Source organism: Eptesicus fuscus, chromosome 20 (assembly GCF_027574615.1).
Source record: "Eptesicus fuscus isolate TK198812 chromosome 20, DD_ASM_mEF_20220401, whole genome shotgun sequence".
Lineage (NCBI taxonomy): Eukaryota > Metazoa > Chordata > Mammalia > Chiroptera > Vespertilionidae > Eptesicus > Eptesicus fuscus.
Window position 1 is genome coordinate 11,194,410 of NC_072492.1, and position 15,598 is coordinate 11,210,007.

At 58.1% G+C, this 15,598-nt stretch overlaps 4 protein-coding genes across 4 annotated transcripts; all 4 read right to left on the reverse strand.

Annotated features, from left to right (window-relative positions):
* Positions 1-215: 215 nt before the first annotated feature.
* TMEM102 (transmembrane protein 102) lies at positions 216-1,997 on the reverse strand. Its single transcript, XM_008153596.3, has 2 exons — positions 1,766-1,997; positions 216-1,683 (listed from the first exon to the last, which is right to left on the reverse strand). Exons 1-2 carry the CDS (start codon positions 1,977-1,979, stop codon positions 320-322), a joined length of 1,578 nt encoding a protein of 525 aa, XP_008151818.2. The 5' UTR covers positions 1,980-1,997; the 3' UTR covers positions 216-319.
* Positions 1,998-3,848: 1,851 nt separating this feature from the next.
* SPEM3 (SPEM family member 3) lies at positions 3,849-8,574 on the reverse strand. The gene is made up of 4 exons (XM_054709354.1): positions 8,388-8,574; positions 8,179-8,236; positions 7,191-8,056; positions 3,849-6,998 (listed from the first exon to the last, which is right to left on the reverse strand). The coding sequence occupies exons 1-4, from the start codon at positions 8,523-8,525 to the stop codon at positions 4,095-4,097; spliced, it is 3,966 nt and encodes a 1,321-aa protein (XP_054565329.1). The 5' UTR covers positions 8,526-8,574; the 3' UTR covers positions 3,849-4,094.
* Positions 8,575-9,258: 684 nt separating this feature from the next.
* Positions 9,259-11,095, reverse strand: SPEM2 (SPEM family member 2). The gene is made up of 3 exons (XM_008153597.3): positions 10,914-11,095; positions 10,698-10,755; positions 9,259-10,570 (listed from the first exon to the last, which is right to left on the reverse strand). The coding sequence occupies exons 1-3, from the start codon at positions 11,049-11,051 to the stop codon at positions 9,291-9,293; spliced, it is 1,476 nt and encodes a 491-aa protein (XP_008151819.2). The 5' UTR covers positions 11,052-11,095; the 3' UTR covers positions 9,259-9,290.
* Positions 11,096-13,716: 2,621 nt separating this feature from the next.
* On the reverse strand, positions 13,717-15,039 carry SPEM1 (spermatid maturation 1). Its single transcript, XM_008153529.3, has 3 exons — positions 14,834-15,039; positions 14,679-14,739; positions 13,717-14,481 (listed from the first exon to the last, which is right to left on the reverse strand). The coding sequence occupies exons 1-3, from the start codon at positions 14,975-14,977 to the stop codon at positions 13,745-13,747; spliced, it is 942 nt and encodes a 313-aa protein (XP_008151751.2). The 5' UTR covers positions 14,978-15,039; the 3' UTR covers positions 13,717-13,744.
* Positions 15,040-15,598: the final 559 nt, after the last annotated feature.

The following is a 15,598-nucleotide window of genomic DNA, read 5'->3' on the forward strand; positions in this document are numbered from 1 at the left end:
TTAATATGATTGCCTTTGTGTGAAACAAATTAGTCTGTCTCCGATCTCCACACCGCTCCCCTGTCCATGTTTTGTCAGGAAATACATCCTCCCCCTCCGGCCTCTCCCCACCCTCCTATAGACTCCTAAAAGACCGTAAGAACCGGGGGAAGAGAGTTGCCAGAGGCTGTACTAGGGCACGAGGGATGCTGGCCACAGATTTGGAGAGCCGAGAAGCCAGACTGGAAAGACCTTTACCCGGGATGGAGCGCGAGGCGAGTGGAATGATGGGAAGGAACCGCAAGGGTGCCTTCTAGAACGGAATTTTGGGTCCAGGGTGCTAAGTGTCTCCCAAGTGAGGGCCTTTCCACGCTGGTAGGAGTCCTTCATGGGCCCCGCCTCCCACACCAGCTAAGCCGCCCCCCTTGCGCGCAGTCTTGGCCTCCTCCACCGTGGCGCTCAGGGCCCGGGCAGGGTCCGCACGAAGCCGGGCCAGCGCCATCAGCAGCGCAGCCGCGCCGTCCCCTGCCCGGAGCTTTCGGCCGCTCAGAAAATAGTGGGGCAGAGTCCCGGCCTCGAGCGCCCGGCTCAGCTCGTCCAGCAGCCCCAGGCAGCAGGCGCCTGCGTTCTCCGGCCGCGCCAGATAGAGCGCCGGCAGTCGCTCGCAAGCCCAGTAGAGCAACGTCCGCAGAAGGTAGGGCGCCGCGGCCCGGGTCCCGGCCACCAGCGGGCGCAACAGCGCCTGGGCAGCGGCGTGCGCTTGCAGCAGCGGAGCGGGTGTGAGCGCCTTGAGCGCCAGCTCCTGGCGGGCGAAGCACAGCTGCCAGCCGGAAGCGCCCGGCCGCTCTCGGTCCCCGCCCGGCACCAGGTAGAAGGAGGGCGACTCGGAGGCCAGCGGGCCGGCCCACGAGTGGCTCCGAGCCCCCTCGGGCCAGCCGTTCACGGACACCACGGGGATCAGGTCGAAAAGCAGGAGGCGGCGTGGGGGCCCCGGAGTAGCCAGGAGGATGGTGGTGAATCCCGCGTGGCGGGCTGCGTGGACCAAGAGCGGGGCACCGGGGACCGGGATCAGGGACTCGGCGACCTCAGCCAGCACAGCAAAGAACCACGCCGCCACCTTGGCCGGGCACAATGTGGGCCACGCCTCCGGAGCCTCCGACGGCGGCGGTGCCGGACTCTCCGTGGTTGCTTTGGTGACGTCACCATTCAGCTTGTTCAGGGGTGCGGGGAAGCCAAGGTCGGTTACATCTGGCCGAGGCGGCTCGGGCCCCGAACGGTTACTAGGTGATTTGTCCAAAGACACGTGCAGGTCAGGCTCGGTGACGTCACCGTGCGGTTGGTCCACGGAGCTTGGCTGATCCTTGGGACCTCGTTCGCTTTCGGTTCGGTGGACCGACTCACGTCCTCCTGGGACTGGGGGTCCCAGGCAGTCCTGCCACGCCTTTCGCACCGAGGTTCCGTGCATCAATTCTGGGAGGCAGAGCCAGGCAGAACAGGATTCCACGTCCAGTTGCAACTCCTGCCCAGTGCCATCCAGAGAAAACACTGGCACCAGTAGTGTGAAGCCGGCGTCGTAGTGAGGTCCCCGGGCATAGGGGCCCAGGGGCGAAGGCCCCAGATCCACAGAGCCCTCGCGGATCCCGCCACGAAGCAGCAAGAGCTCTGCCTGGGGAGGAAAACGGGGGTCTCGGCGGTGAACAAGACCTACGGGAAGAGGAGGGATTGTGATACGCAACTCCGGGGCGGGGCTGAGCGGCGAGTTTCGGGAGCCGGGGAGGGTTCTTACCTAGTAAAGAAAACACAAAGTCCTTGGCCCGGAGGAGGTCTGGTCCCGTCTTGGGCCCGTCTCTCCAGCTCTCCTGCACTCCTAGTTCCTGGATAAGCTGGGTTAGTTCCTGGAGCTGCGCTCCAGAGCAGAAGTCGATGTCGGTGAGCGGGCGGGCTGGGGCTGGGGGCGGCGGGCCCCACCAGGAGGCACTCCCCCAGACCGCGGAAGCCATATGGCTCTATTGTTTAGGGAAAAACACAGACGAGAGGAAGCCTAGACCGGCCAAAAAGTCACCTCCGCTCTTCTCTTTCCAAGGCCGAGTGCCTCAGACAAGTGCGCCCATGGGTCTGCAGATAAAGGGCTGTGAGTTTAGTCTTGAAAATGAACAAATAAAGACCTCCTCTGTCCTTGCCCTTTCTCATATTCTGGTCCCCGCCCCCATGGACCGGTTCACCTACTCAACCCCTCCTTGGGAATGTGATAGCCCTCCGCCGTCCCTGCCTACCTCCCTTTACCTCTTTTTTCGGAAAAGGCTTAAGGTCTGCGGCTTCCCTCTAAGGGGTAACTGCCAGAGTTGGGAAGAGAATGGCTAGAACAATCCAACAGGTAACTTCTTCCTGCTGCCCGCGAGGCCACGCCCTGAAGTTCCAGCCTCGCCCCTTTCTAGAAGCTGTGCAGGTGGTTGGGGCCCGGCCCCGCCTCTGTCTACACTCCTTTCGCTTTTTCAGATCTCGCGCTGTCCTGGGAGTTGCAGTGTGTGTTCCGCGTTACCAAGAGCGATGAGGCTACGCCCCCACACCCTTTACTGTTCCTCTGAAGTGCCTGGTGGAAGTTGTAGTTTCTATGGAGATAAACTGTGCTGTTTCTTTCCAAGCCCAGGTCAGCCCCACACAAACATTCCTTGGGGTTGGAGCAGAAGGGTAATAGGACATACCTGAATAGCAAACAATAATGATGGACATACCTCGGGGCCTGGGGAGAAATAGGGGCCTCTGTGTATAGCCCATGTGAGTAGAGGAGCCCTGGTCATTTAGATCTAGAAGGGTCCTTCCATGTAATTATAACTTCATTTTGGAGATGAGACCAAGGTCAGAGCTGAGCCAGAGAAGGGTTAGAAAGGAACGCTCCTTGGAGTCGGAGGAAGTGGTGTTAGGCAGGAACACACAGGTGGTGACCCAGAAATGGACATCTGACTCAGGGAAGGGACATATTAATGATACCCACCTCAGTTACACACGTGTGGTGATAGGGAAAAACACTTTGGAATCTCATACCTGGTGTGTACACAGAAGAGTTATCAGGACTGAAAATCAAATCCAGAGGAAACTCCCAGTTGGGCGGGGGCAGAGAAAAGGGACATTATGGGGAAGAAACTTGTTTTCAGTTACCAATGCTTTCAGGGACAAAGCTTAAGTCCAGGATGACAAGGGGGCCAGAATAATGGGACAAACGTTAGGAAACCAGGGACAGGCTTACAGATCAGACCTATCCATTGCTGGGTTAGTTCTGGACCAGGACTTCTTACATACCCTTTTCCCTGGGGGCTGTCTCTGGAGTGATAGTCCATGGGCAAGAGAATGAAACAGAAACACCTAGAAAAACTAGAGGCCTGTAAAGGAAGGACTCTCAGAATCCGGAGCTCAATTTGGGAAGCCCAGATCTCAGGCGTCCTAGTCACTAGACAGAGAGAGCTCTACTCCCTCAGCAACTCAGAGCCCCAAACACCGCCCAGAACTGGGGAGGCAGGTTTCCATACATCTGGTTGTGACCCAAGAAACCAGCTCAGGAGACTGAAGACTGGGCTCTCTCGCACAGTCTGGGGTAATCAGGCATCTGGCATCCCTACATCTTCCCTCCTCCCCAGAGGTGGCCTCTGAGCCACCCTAAAAAGAACTAAGTTCTCTGGGCTCTGTGGGAGTTTTGAAGAAGCTGGGGATGGGTGACAGGGAAAGGAAAGTTACCCTAAACGCTAAAGCATTACTGCCCAATAAGGTTTTCTGTAATGATGAAAATGTTCTAAATCTGTGCTGTCCAATATAGTAGCCACTAGCCACCCATGTGTATTGAGCACTTGAAATGTAAATAATGAAACAAAGGAACAGAATTTTAAATTTTATTTAATTTTAATTCGTTTACATTCTAAAAGCCATGGGTCGCTAATGGCTAGTGTGTTGGAAAACGCAGCTCCGGGGCCTTGGGGATCACGGGTTTAGCTCGGCAGCTACGGAGGAGAAGGGGCGAGTACAGTTCCAGCCCTCATCAGGCCCTGAGAGTGGCCAGTGCCAGCCATGGGGCTGGGGTGGAAGTCCTCAAACAATCACAGGACATTTCTCTCGCCTCTTTATTCCTAATGCACCTTTGTCCCCTCTTTTTCCGAGGGCCTCATGACACACTGATATCCCCACTCGGTGTTCTCCACTGAGTTGCTGGATGCCTCTTGGCGAAGGCGCCTGGGAGACAGAGCTTCACACTTGTCTCTGCCCACTCCGCACTGCCTCTGGCGGGCATCGAAGACCACATGCCCTACCCGGGTGCCTGACCCAGGGCAGTGAGTCTTCAAGTTGGTTTTTGGAGGCATAGGCATCTGGGGATAGTTCTGGCAGGCTGGAGGAGCTGTATCCACAGGACGGTACACCCAGTCTTGGCCACCTACTCGATGGGAGGATGGCTGTAACTCGATCAATACAGGTACCTCGGAGAAGGTTTGCAGGTCACTGTAGATCACCTGGGCCTTGGACGGGCAGGCGTACTGACTGACTGGGTCAGCAGTCCATGGGAGATGCTGCTCTGCATTCTTCCGAGGAGTCTCCTCACATCCAAATGACTTCAAGGGCAGTGAGGACTTTGGAGTCTGAGATGGACCCAAGACTTGGACAGAGTTAGTACCTGGAGCAAGGCCTGGGTTCTTGTGCAAGTCAGGATTTGGGATAAGGCATGAGTCCGTGTGGAGGCTTGATTCCTTGGGAAGGCCGTGAGTCATGGGGAGGCCAGAGTCTTGGGTAAGGCGTGGGCCCTTATGTGGGCCAGGATCTTGATGAATTCCTGCGTACTTGTGGAAGTTAGGATTTGGAGTATGTTCTGAGTTCCTGTACATTCCAACATCTTGGGTAAGGCCACATTTCTTTTTTGCTTCATTGGCTTGGATAAGGCCTGGATTCATATAGGGGTCAGAATCTTTAGTCAGGCCTGGGTTTCTGTAGTCTCCTGAGTCTTTGGTGAGGCCTGAGCCCTTATGGAGGCCACAGGTTTGGGCAAGGCCTGGGCTTTTGTAGAGACCGGATTCCTGGCCTGAGCTCTTGTTTACTTCAGAGTCTTTGGCAAGGCCTGAGCTCTTCCGTAGGCCAGAATCTTGGGTAAGGCCTAGACTCCTAGAGACTCCCGGATCTTGGGCATTACCTGTACTCTTGTAACCTCCAGAATCTTGAGAAAGGCCTGGGCTGTTATGGACACCAGTTGTTTGGGAGAGATCTTGACTTTTGCAGAGTACAGTCTCTTGCACAAAGCCTGAGTTCCTCTGAATGTCAGAATTTTGGAGAAATGCTATGTTCTTATGGAGGCCAGAGGGTTGGGTGAGACATGGGCTCCTAAAAATACCTATATTTTGAGGCGGACCTAGGCACTTTTCAGGGCCAGACTCTTGGGTAACTGGATTCTTGCGAAGGCCAGAGTCTTGGGAAGGCCCTGAACTCTTGCAGAGATGAGGATGTTGGGTAAGGCCTGGCATCTTTTTTAGGCCTGGATCTTGACCAAGGCCTGGGTTCTTGGAAACTTTAGAGTCTTTTGAAGGGCCTGGGGTTCTTTGGAGGCCAGAGTCTTGGGTGAGGCCTGGACTCTCATGAAGTTCAGAAGATTGGGGTTGGATTGGGGGTTGGGAAATGGTGGAGAACTGGGGAGGGATGGGAAACTGGGAAGAGGGTATCGAGATTGGGTGTAAGGTGGGGGTTTGTGTTGAGGTGGAGGGCTTCACCTGGTGGTTGGTAGGTTGTTGAAGAACAAAGGATCTGGGAGAAACAAGCGGGAGAGAAAGAGTGCATGGTGGAGGAGCAGCGCACATTGAATTCTGGACGCTGGTGGGAGAATGAAAGCAAGGTTGAGAAGGTGAATCATCCTTGGAGTAGACCAGGAATTGGGGATAGGCTGGAGGCTGGGAGTCTGTGTTTCTCCTCTCAGAATTGCAAGGATGGAAGCTGCAGTAAGGGAAGGTCTTGGGCTGTAAGAACTTGTCTTTGGCATCATTTGGGTTATTCCATCCCATATTCTCCAACTCCAGGTAACCTACTACGGGTCCTGTGGAGGTGTTGGCAGTATCCCCACTAAGTTGCTTCAATGTTTGCTCGACTTTACCAGAGTTTACCAGGCCCTGCCTGTCTTGGGGCCTGGAGAAGATACCCAAGTCTTTTCTGGAATACCCAGTGTTCTGGGTGGGGCACCCATAGAATAAGTTCTTCTTTACCATGGGGGTGGCATAGAACACATGGCCAGTGGAGAGGTCTTCGTTGAAGGCAGTCAGGGTAGAGGGAATAGGAGTTAGGCTGTGGGTAGGGGTGGAGGGAGGGGTATGAGTAGGAACTGGTGTGGTAGAGGGGGCCATGACCAGTGCTGGGGCAAGGATGGAAGCAAATTTTGGAACAGGGGCTGGGGCAGGAGTAGTAGCAAGGGCAGAAGTTAGAGGAGGGTCTGGGGCAGAGGTTGGAGGAGGGACCAACTTGTGGGCATGGGAATAGGTTAGATGAACAGGGTTGCTGGTTGGGGTGTGGACTGTTAGGTGCTGAAGTATGTAGTCCAGGGAGTGGCCTAAGGCATGCAAGGAAACCTTGTCTGGGTCCTGGGCCAGGGTGTGGGCTGAGGTATGCTCAGGGCCATGGAGCTGGGTACCAGTGTGCTCAGGGGTGCAGACTATGGAGTGGACCTGGGCCTGGGCGGGCGTGTGCTCAGAAGGGTGGGCTGGGGGACAGATCTGGGCCTGGGTGGGGGTGTGCTCAGAGGGGTGCTTTGGGGGGTGGATCTGGGCCTGGGTGGCGGTGTGCTCAGAGGGGTGCACTGGGGGGCAGATCTGGTCCTGGGTGGGGGTGTGCTCACGGGGTCGGGGTGGGGGGCAGATCTGGTCCTGGGTGGGAGTGTGCTCAGAGGGATGCACTTGGGAATGGATCTGGACCTGGGTGGGGCTATGCTTGGCAGGGTGCACTGGGGGGTAGATCTGGGTCTGGGTGGGGGTGTGCTTAGAGGGGTGCACTGGGGGGCAGATCTGGGTCTGGGTGGGGGTGTGTTCAGAGGGTTGGGGTGGGGGGTGGATCTGGGCCTGAGTGGGGGTGTGCTTAGAGGGGGAGACTGGGGGGCAGATCTGGGCCTGGGTGGGAATGTGCTCAGGGGGTCGTGGTGGGGGATGGATCTGGGCCTGGGTGGTAGTGTGTTCAGAGAAGTGGACTAGGGGGCAGTTCTGGACCTGGGTAGGGGGGTGCTCAGAGGGGTGGGCTGAGGGATGGATCTGGGCCTGGGTGAGGTTGTGCTCAGAGGGGTGCACTGGGGGGTGGATCTGAGCCTGGGTAGGGGGGTGCTCAGAGGGGTGCACTGGGGGGCGGATCTGGGCCTGGGTGAGGGTGTGCTCAGAGGGATGCACTGGGGGGCATATCTGGGCTTGGGTGGGGATGTGCTCAGAGGGGTGGACTGGGGGGCGGATCTGGGCCTGGGTAGGGGGGTGCTCAGAGGGGTGCACTGGGGGGCATATCTGGGCCTGGGTGGGGGTGTGCTCAGAGGGGTGGACTGGGGGGCGGATCTGGGCCTGGGTGGGGGTGTGCTCAGAGGGGTGGACTGGGGGGCGGATCTGGGCCTGGGTGGGGGTGTGCTCAGGGAGTAGGGGTGGAGGGTGGGTCCATGTCTCAGCTGGGGCATAGGCTGGGGCATAATCTGGGTTCTTAGTCTTATTCCCTTGGGGCAAGCAGAGTGAAACCATATCCAACTTGCTCATCCTGGGGAACTGGGAAGATGTCTCTTGCCTGGAGAGATAGGTGTCTTGGGCCTTTGGGGCTGTGACCTGAGGGGCCTCCCTAGCTCCCTTCATCCCCTCCTTCCACAGTCCCCTTGGAGTCTCTATGGGAGCCCTGGCGTGTCCATACTGAGGCTTCATCCAGTAGCACCTAAATTCCTTCTCATCATTCGTGTCTGGTATGCAGGAGTCAAGCTGGTTAGGGTTCCTGAGCAGGAAGCTTGGACAGCGATGGAAGCGGGAAGGGACTCTTAAGCAGAGGTTCTTGGAATCCACAGAGTAGCGCATACCCGTGGGATGGTTGCCTACAGAGCTGGGTTGCTTGTCTGCAGGGAAAGGTGGGATAAGACAAAGCCTGAGTTCCTGAACGACTGAAAACGGGACAAGGATAGAAGAGAGGGGATAGGGCCAAATCCTCTCGAGTCCATGCTGGGGACCACTCACTCACCTTTGGGGAAAAAATGATGGAAAAGAATCCGCAAGGAGCTCTTCAGATGCCTCCAGAGCTGAGGAAGCAGGGGAGGGGAGAGTCCAGAAGTAAGGTGAGCCTTGAAGTCCAACCCTAGCCAGGCCACATCCCAGCAGCCCTCTCACCTCACCCCCTCCCACCTCAGACCCTAGGGCTTCCCCACCCTGATGCCCAGGCCCCTCCCTGACCAGAGTCACCACATTGATCCCCACGTTGAGCAAGATGAAGCTGCCCAGAATCAGAAGAATTGAGTCTCCTAGGTCCTGGCACTTCCTGGAGTTGGTGCCGGAGCACACTGGGGCTCCGTGGTGGGCTTGCTCACCCATGACCGGGGGTCCCAGGACTACCTGGGCCCCCTGGCCCCCACATACTCACTAGGAGCCAAACCCTTCTGGTGGGGGAGGGGGAGAACTGGGTCATAATGGAACAGGAGGTCACAATGAGGGAGGAGGAGGGAAAGGAAGGCCGAGTGTCATTCCTTGGTAACTGGGTTCTGGGTTCAAGTAACCTGAGCCTGGACAGTCAAGTAGGGCCCAGAAGCCAACACGCCCCCGCCCCCATCTCACCCTCATTTTTCCCCTCATTGCCTGCTGACTCACTCATTCAAACACTCACAGCATCCCATCCCCTGAACACTTCTGAGACGAGGAAGACCATGGCCTCAGGGTCCTGGGGAAGGCCAGGCTGAAATCCAGAGCCTTGGCCTTCTTCCCGCCCTTTGCTAGGCTGCAGGCCTGGATCTACCCCGATGTGGAACGCCCCCGTCTGGAATCTAACCTCAGCTTCTTATGTGGGGCTGAGCCTCTGAGTCCCCTTTGGGGACAGAAAGAGCCTCACACAGAGCAGGTGCCCAGAGACCAATGGTTTGGGGTCTGCAGCGGCAAGATCTGCTTAGGGCACTGGCGCGGGACCAGGAGGGGCGTGCAGGCAGGACTGTGCCGCCCCCCCCACCACGGGGAGCCTCGTGCCAAGCACACCGCTGCTCATTTCCGGGAGCTAAGGGCAGGGATCCAGGCTGGCGGAAGGAGTGGCGCTTCTCAGCCACAGACCACCACAGCGTTTCCTGGACTCTGTTGCTCTTTATTCCTCTTTCAGTGCCCGGCCCCGCCGCCCGCATGTGCCCCTGGTCCGTTAAGCTTCCCTGTGCAACGAGGGCTCCTGTGCAACGAGGGCCTCGAGGCTGAGGTGGAAGGTGGCGGCAGCGAGTTGGCCCTCGCTCTGTTCTCCTGCACCTGCCGCTTCAGCTCCAGGCTGTCGTACACCTGGTAACTGGCATTGCCCCCTGGGCTCCGGCTGAGCGGCATGAAGGTGGTGGGGGGCGGCTCAGGAGTCTGGGCTTCAGGCAGGGGCTGGCTGGGAGCCAGGGCCCGTTGGTAGGAGACCTCGCCCAACACAGTGAGGGAGGTGGTTGTAGTCAGGGGGTGCTGAGTGGGCAGGGCCTCGGCCCATTCAGCCGCCCGGCGCCGTACCTCGTGGGGATCCCGGGGGGTGTAGCTCAAGTGTCCCGTGGACGGGTAGGGACTGCGGCTGTAAGCATGGCCGGGGAGGCCCCGACGGTGGGACTGTGGGGAGCAGTACTCCCGGGCCTCAGGCCGGGAGCTCCGGGACATCAGGGCCGATGGAGGCTCAGAGGCCTCCAGCCCACGCCGCCGCTGATCCCAGGAGTCATACGGTAGCTGGCCCCTTGATTGGTGAGGGCTGTGCCCGCCATGGGCCCAGGAGGGGTTAGGAGGCAGCCGGTGGGGAGGCGGTGGAGGCAAGGTCCACTGCTCCGTCTCCACGTTGCCCCAGATGCGGGACTGGGAGCGGTGCAGCCCATGGGACGGCAGCCTCAGCTCTGACTTGGCCTCCACACGCTTGGGCATGCGGCGCAGCTCGGGGGACAGGTAGATTGAGGGAGGTGGCAAGCTGGCCAGGATCCCACCCTGGCGGCCCCACAGCCTCATGTTGGAGGGCAGCCCCATTCGATGGTACAGCCCTCCCCAGCCCCACTGGGCGTACATGGGACGCGGGAAGGATCGGTGGTTCTCCTCCTCCAGAAAGGAGTCTGGGGCCTCCTGATCAAAAATGGGTTTGGGCCTCAGCTGTGACCGCCTGTGTCCGTGATGTGGGCTGTGGAAGACTGAGTGATTCGGGGGGGATTGCCTGTGGTTCTTCCGTCTCTGCTGGGAGCTGTAGGGGGAGCGGCGGCTGCGGCGGTGGCGCGGGCGGCGGCAGCTGCGCTTGCGGGGATGGTGATGGGAAGAACTGGAGTAGTAAGAGGGCCGGGTCACCTTCACTTCTACAGGGTCCAGGGCGCAGTGGATGTGGATGTCTTGGGCCTTGGCTGGGGCATCTTTGGGGGGACTTTTACAAGCCTGCAAGATTGCATCTGGGGAACGCAAGAGTCCGTGAGGGAGGGTAATTGTCGGTTGGGAGCATGGGGGCTTGTCTTTCTTGGGCTGCGGTGGTAGCAGGGGTGGGGGGGTGTCCCCTACCTCGCTAGCTGTCATACTTACTTTTCTGATGAATCCAACTGATCATCCTCTCTGAGGCACTCTGGAGCCCATGCCATATCTGGGGGTGAGGTGGGGTGGGAGTGAAGACCAAGCTTTCCACCAGCACCCCCCCCTCGCCCCTGCCCGCCAAGGCTGCTCTTGCAGATGGAGGTACAGGCGGAAGCTGGCTCCCGCCCTCCCCTCGTCGCTTAGGGATGGTCCGCGGGCGCCACTGACCGCAGTCGTCAGGTTGATCCCAATGTTGACAAGGATGATGAGGCCCAGCAGCAGGAGCAGGAAGTCCTCAGCGTCCTGGGGACTTTCTTGGTATTGACTGCAGCTCCCCAGGGTGTTATCCCAAAGCTTGTTTTCCATGGTGGGGGGGGGGGTCCTAGGGCCACCTGGGCCGCACCCCCCCACCGGCCCCGGCCCACACTGCACTCATGCTAGGACCGGACCTGGGGACCCTGGCCAGCTGGTGAGGGAGCCGGGTCATAATGAGGCGCATGGGCAGGAGTCACAATGCAGAGGTGGCAGCCCTTTTGTCCACCCGGCTGGCCCTTGGCTCAGTCCCCAGACATCCCAGAGTCCAATCTGTCCTTAGTCTCCATGGGAGCTTGCTTAACTCCACACCTGATTCCTGGGGTGAACATAATGGTAGCTACCGTAGTGAGACAGTCTTCATAGGGATTGAATCACGCATGGAGGGTTTCCTCTACTCGCATTTCATCGTTCTCTGAGATATTATGGCAGTCTGTGTAGGCTGTTGGTATTTCCCATCCACACCTACTTGGGGCTAGCATTAGGGCAGTGGTCGGCAAACTGCGTGCGGCTCGTGAGCCGCGGTTTGCCGCTCTGTTGACGAATGAGTTTGCCGACCACTGCCTTAGGGAAAAACACTTAAAAAACATTTTCATAATGTACTAATGCCTTTAACCTGAAGTCAAAACTTCTGGGTAAGGGTAATGCCTTACGCAGTGGTCGGCAAACTCATTCGTCAACCGAGTGGCAAACCGCGGCTCGCAAGCCGCGTGTGGCTCGCGAGCTGCAGTTTGCCGACCACTGATCTAGGGTGACTAGATGGGTGGGTGACAGCAAGCGTCCCCTCTGAAGTCACCTCACTGTACATTCGTCCTGACCATTTCCCTGTCATACCTCTAGCCCTATCCTAGCCACCCCTTCCAGGCCAGGGATTTCAGCCCTAGGAATTGCTGGTCTGTGAGCCCAGAAACCCCTTTGCTTCAGAGCAGGACTGATTTCTACCTTGCTGGGGTTGCTGCCTCTGCCCGGCACCACCTCCAACCGTGGAAGTGGTCCTCAACCAATTGCCTTCCCACTTTAGCTACCACCTTTAGAAAACCACATTAAACTCACAAAGCACAAAACAGGTGTAATTGTTGATATGACAAAGGAGGGTTTTTTATTTAAATCGGGTTCATCACTGGTGTCTATGAAAGGGGTGCCCTGGGAACCATAAGTCATTTGTCTGCACAATAAACTGCTCAGCAGAAACAGAGGAACAGCCAGTAGGCATTTTCCATCAAGGCTCCAAACGCAGAGTAGGTGCTCAATACACACCCACTGAATGGAATCAGCGGCAAACGGCAGTGGCGTTAACAATGAAATGAACAGAGAAGCAGGGCGATTCACTACAGGCCTGTCTGCTCCCATTCCAGGAGCCCATCCGTCTGAAGGTGAGGTCCAGCTGCTTCGGCGTGGGTGCACTCACATGGCTTCTTGTTCCCAAGCTGTGTGTGTGCACGTGTGTGTGTGTGTTTGTGTGTGTGTGTGTGTGTGCACGTGTGTGTGTGTGTGTGTGTGTGGTCCCAGCTGCTCTCCAGTGGATGGAATATTCTGAAGAGTTCACATGGCAAACCAAGGAAGGTGGGAGACTCATGGGCGAAGCTGACTCAGTGGCAATGAGACTCTACCTGCAGAAGCAGGGAGATGAGGCCGTGAAGTTGATCCTTGATGTCTGTGTGACCGACCTCCCCCACTCCCACCAAACCACCACAAACCAGCCTCCCTCTCTCCCTCTCTCTCTCTCTCTGTCATTCTTCTCCGGTCACCTCTCTGTTGGGGAATGGTATACCCAGTCCTGTCCACCCCCTCAGCACTCACTTGGCCTCTCTGAGCTTGTCTCCTCACTTGTGACATGGAGATAGGAATCAGAAGAGGGAGGTCACAGCCCTTGCGAGTGTCCCCAATTTCTCATCCTCTACTCTAGGCCTGCTTAAGGATACAGGAACTAGTATTCTGATTGGGGAACTGTGAGGGCCTGGCCACCTTCACTCTCAGTTATCCCTCCCCAAAGAAGCAAGGGTTGAGCCCTGACCGGTTTGGCTCAGTGGTTAGATGGTCAACCAGCGAAGTTTCGCAGGTTCAAGTCCTGGTCAAGAGCACGTACCTCCGCTGCAGGATCCCCGGACCCCAGTAGAGGTGCATGTGGAGGCGCCAATCAATGTCTCTCTCACACCCATGTTTCTCTCTCTCTCTCTCTCTCTCTCTCTCTCTCTCTCTCTCTCTTCTCTCTCCTCCCTCCCTTCTACTCTCTCTGGAAATCAATGGGAAAAATATCCTGGGGTGAGGATTAAAAATAATTTTTAAAGAGGAAAAAAAAGGTTTAAAGATTTAAAAAAGAAGAAGAAAGAAACAAGGGTTGAGAGGGAACCACACCTCCCCTGTGACCGGGGCTCTGGCAGGAACCAGACCCCTGGGGCCCAGAGCGGGGGATGAAGGCCTCCCTCCCAGCGTGGCGCTGCCTGCGTGTCTGGGACGGATTGGCGGGGCCCTTTCTGGGCGCTGAAGAGGCCTGGGCAGAGGCAGATGGGAGCCCTACAACCCAGAAGCCTGGGAAAGGTCTGAGGACAGGGCTGGTAGGTTGAGGCCAAGAGGTTGATGCGGGTGCTCAGGGCTCTCCAGGCCCTGTTCCCAAGGAGATCATTTCCTTAGCAACCAGGGCGTCGAGGAGCTGGGTGATCCCTAGCACAGCCCCCCCTCCCGCTGCCCCCTCCCCGGCTCCAAACCACCACACACCAGCTTCTCTCCTTTTTTTATTCTCCTCCCAGTCACCTCTCTGTCAGGGGGCGGTACACCCAGTCCTTGTTCACCCCCTCAGCAGTGTTGGATCTGGCGGTGGCGGCCATGGGGTAACAGTGGGCCATAGACTCCACCTCCTGGGTCAGCTCCCGAAGCCGCCGCCTCACGTCTAGGGCATCGTACACTAGGTGGCGTGAGGGGTGCCTGCGGGGGATATCTGGGACAACCGCTGGACCCCGGATGGGCGGTGGGGCCGGGGGGTCAGGCGAGTGCTGCTCCTGCCCCCCCTCAGCGCCCGCCCTCCCGCCGTTGTTCTTGTGGCACTGTGGGCTGGGGGGCGGGGGGTTCACAGGGTACACGTAGGCCTCGAGGCTCATCTCTGACCGCATCTCTCTTTTGAGGGGTCTTCCCTCTACGGCCTGCTGGAAGCGGATGCCCTGGGTAGGCAGCCCTGCAGTGTCCTGGGCCCAGGGGTCCCAGAACCCCTGGGTGGATTGGAAGCCGTCCCAGTCCGAGGGGTGGTCCCAGTTGTGGGAGCAGATCGCCGTGTGCTGATGAGGGGGCTTCTCCTCATCGTCAGTGTCGGGGGCCCAGGCTGTTGGGTGGTGGGCATGGCGTGCTGACCAGCCTCGATGGCGCTGGCGGCGAGCGGGCCGGGGGGTCACGGTCATTTTCACCGGGTCCATGGTGCATCGAAGATGGACTGCAGGGGAGCTCTGCTTTGGGTGCTGGGTCTTCTTTCTAGGTGAGGATGACTTAGAAGCTTCTGTGGATAGGGAGAGGGGAGAGGCTGCGGGGGACCCTGGCTCCTACAGGGGCAGACAGCAGGGTTCGGGGCGAGAAGCTGCACAGCTATGGCATCTGAGAGGGGAGCCTGGGAGGGGATGGGGCCAGCTTAGGGTCAAGGGCAAGAACACTGGGTATCTGCCCCTCCCCTGCCCCCTCCCCTCAGGCCCAGCTTACCTTTCTCAGAAACAATACTGCAGAACATTTGGTGTAAGAAGAATCGGAGTCTGCGCCAAAGCTGGGGGAAGGGCACAGTGACCCCGGGTAGGCCCTGGCCACCAGGCCTGCCCCCAGCCAGCCTGCCAGCACCCTCCCACCCAGCCCTGCCTCACCAGCGTCACCATGTTGATGCCAATGTTCATGCAGATGATGAGGCCCAGCAGCAACAGGATAGAGTTGCCCAGGTCCTGGCAGCTGTTGGTGTTGGGGCTATGATATGAGGCGCACCTGGGCCATGGCTGCTCAGCCACAGCCATGGGGGTCCCTAGGACCACCGGGGCCCCTAGACCCCCAACCCACTGTGCCACGGTAGCCAGCAGCCCGCCTGCCTGACCCAGAGGCTCCTGGGGGTAAGCGGGTCACAATGATGCTGGGGCTCTCCCTCACAATGTGCCAAGAGGGAGAGTCCTGGGCCCAGACCATGCAGAAGCCAAGCCCCGCACCTTGTATGCCTCTCCTGTGGCCAGCTGCCTGGACCAGCTAACTAGGCCCTCCAGCCTGCCTGTGTCTGCGCCCATCAGCCCATTTGGCCCTTTTCTGCACCAGGCGCAGTCCTCTGCAGACACGGGTCCTAATCTTTTTTTTTTTTTTTAAATGCTCATCTGAGGATATGTTGAGAGACTCAGAGAGAAAGAAACATCCATCGGTTGTGTCCTGTACACACCCGGATCAGGGATCAAACCCACAACTTGGATATGTGACCAGGAATCGAACCCGAAACCTTTTGGTCTATGGGACAATGCTCCAACTAACTGAGCCACCGGGCCAGGGTGGGTCCTCATCTTACCTCCCTAAATAGCCCCATTACCATGGCAACCTTACTCAGCACCCACTCCCCTTCAGTGAATAGGCCTCAGCTATTCACTGGAAAGGGCTGT

Excerpts from the sequence above, each read along its gene's own strand:
- SPEM2 (XM_008153597.3), bottom strand. The coding sequence starts at position 11,051 with ATGGAAAACAAGCTTTGGGATAACACCCTGGGGAGCTGCAGTCAATAC. Across the intron at positions 10,756-10,913 it reads GGATCAACCTGACGACTGCG|ATATGGCATGGGCTCCAGAG; the intron begins GTCAGTGGCGCC and ends CCTCACCCCCAG. Across the intron at positions 10,571-10,697 it reads CAGTTGGATTCATCAGAAAA|ATGCAATCTTGCAGGCTTGT; the intron begins GTAAGTATGACA and ends TGCGTTCCCCAG.
- SPEM3 (XM_054709354.1), bottom strand. The coding sequence starts at position 8,525 with ATGGGTGAGCAAGCCCACCACGGAGCCCCAGTGTGCTCCGGCACCAAC. Across the intron at positions 8,057-8,178 it reads CCATCATTTTTTCCCCAAAG|ACAAGCAACCCAGCTCTGTA; the intron begins GTGAGTGAGTGG and ends CTTTCCCTGCAG. Across the intron at positions 6,999-7,190 it reads CTGAGCACCCCCCTACCCAG|ACCCAGATCTGCCCCCCAGT; the intron begins GTCCAGAACTGC and ends ACCCCCACCCAG.
- SPEM1 (XM_008153529.3), bottom strand. The coding sequence starts at position 14,977 with ATGGCTGTGGCTGAGCAGCCATGGCCCAGGTGCGCCTCATATCATAGC. Across the intron at positions 14,740-14,833 it reads GCATCAACATGGTGACGCTG|CTTTGGCGCAGACTCCGATT; the intron begins GTGAGGCAGGGC and ends CCCTTCCCCCAG. Across the intron at positions 14,482-14,678 it reads CAGTATTGTTTCTGAGAAAG|AAGCTTCTAAGTCATCCTCA; the intron begins GTAAGCTGGGCC and ends CCCTATCCACAG.
- TMEM102 (XM_008153596.3), bottom strand. The coding sequence starts at position 1,979 with ATGGCTTCCGCGGTCTGGGGGAGTGCCTCCTGGTGGGGCCCGCCGCCC. Across the intron at positions 1,684-1,765 it reads CTTTGTGTTTTCTTTACTAG|GTCTTGTTCACCGCCGAGAC; the intron begins GTAAGAACCCTC and ends CTCTTCCCGTAG.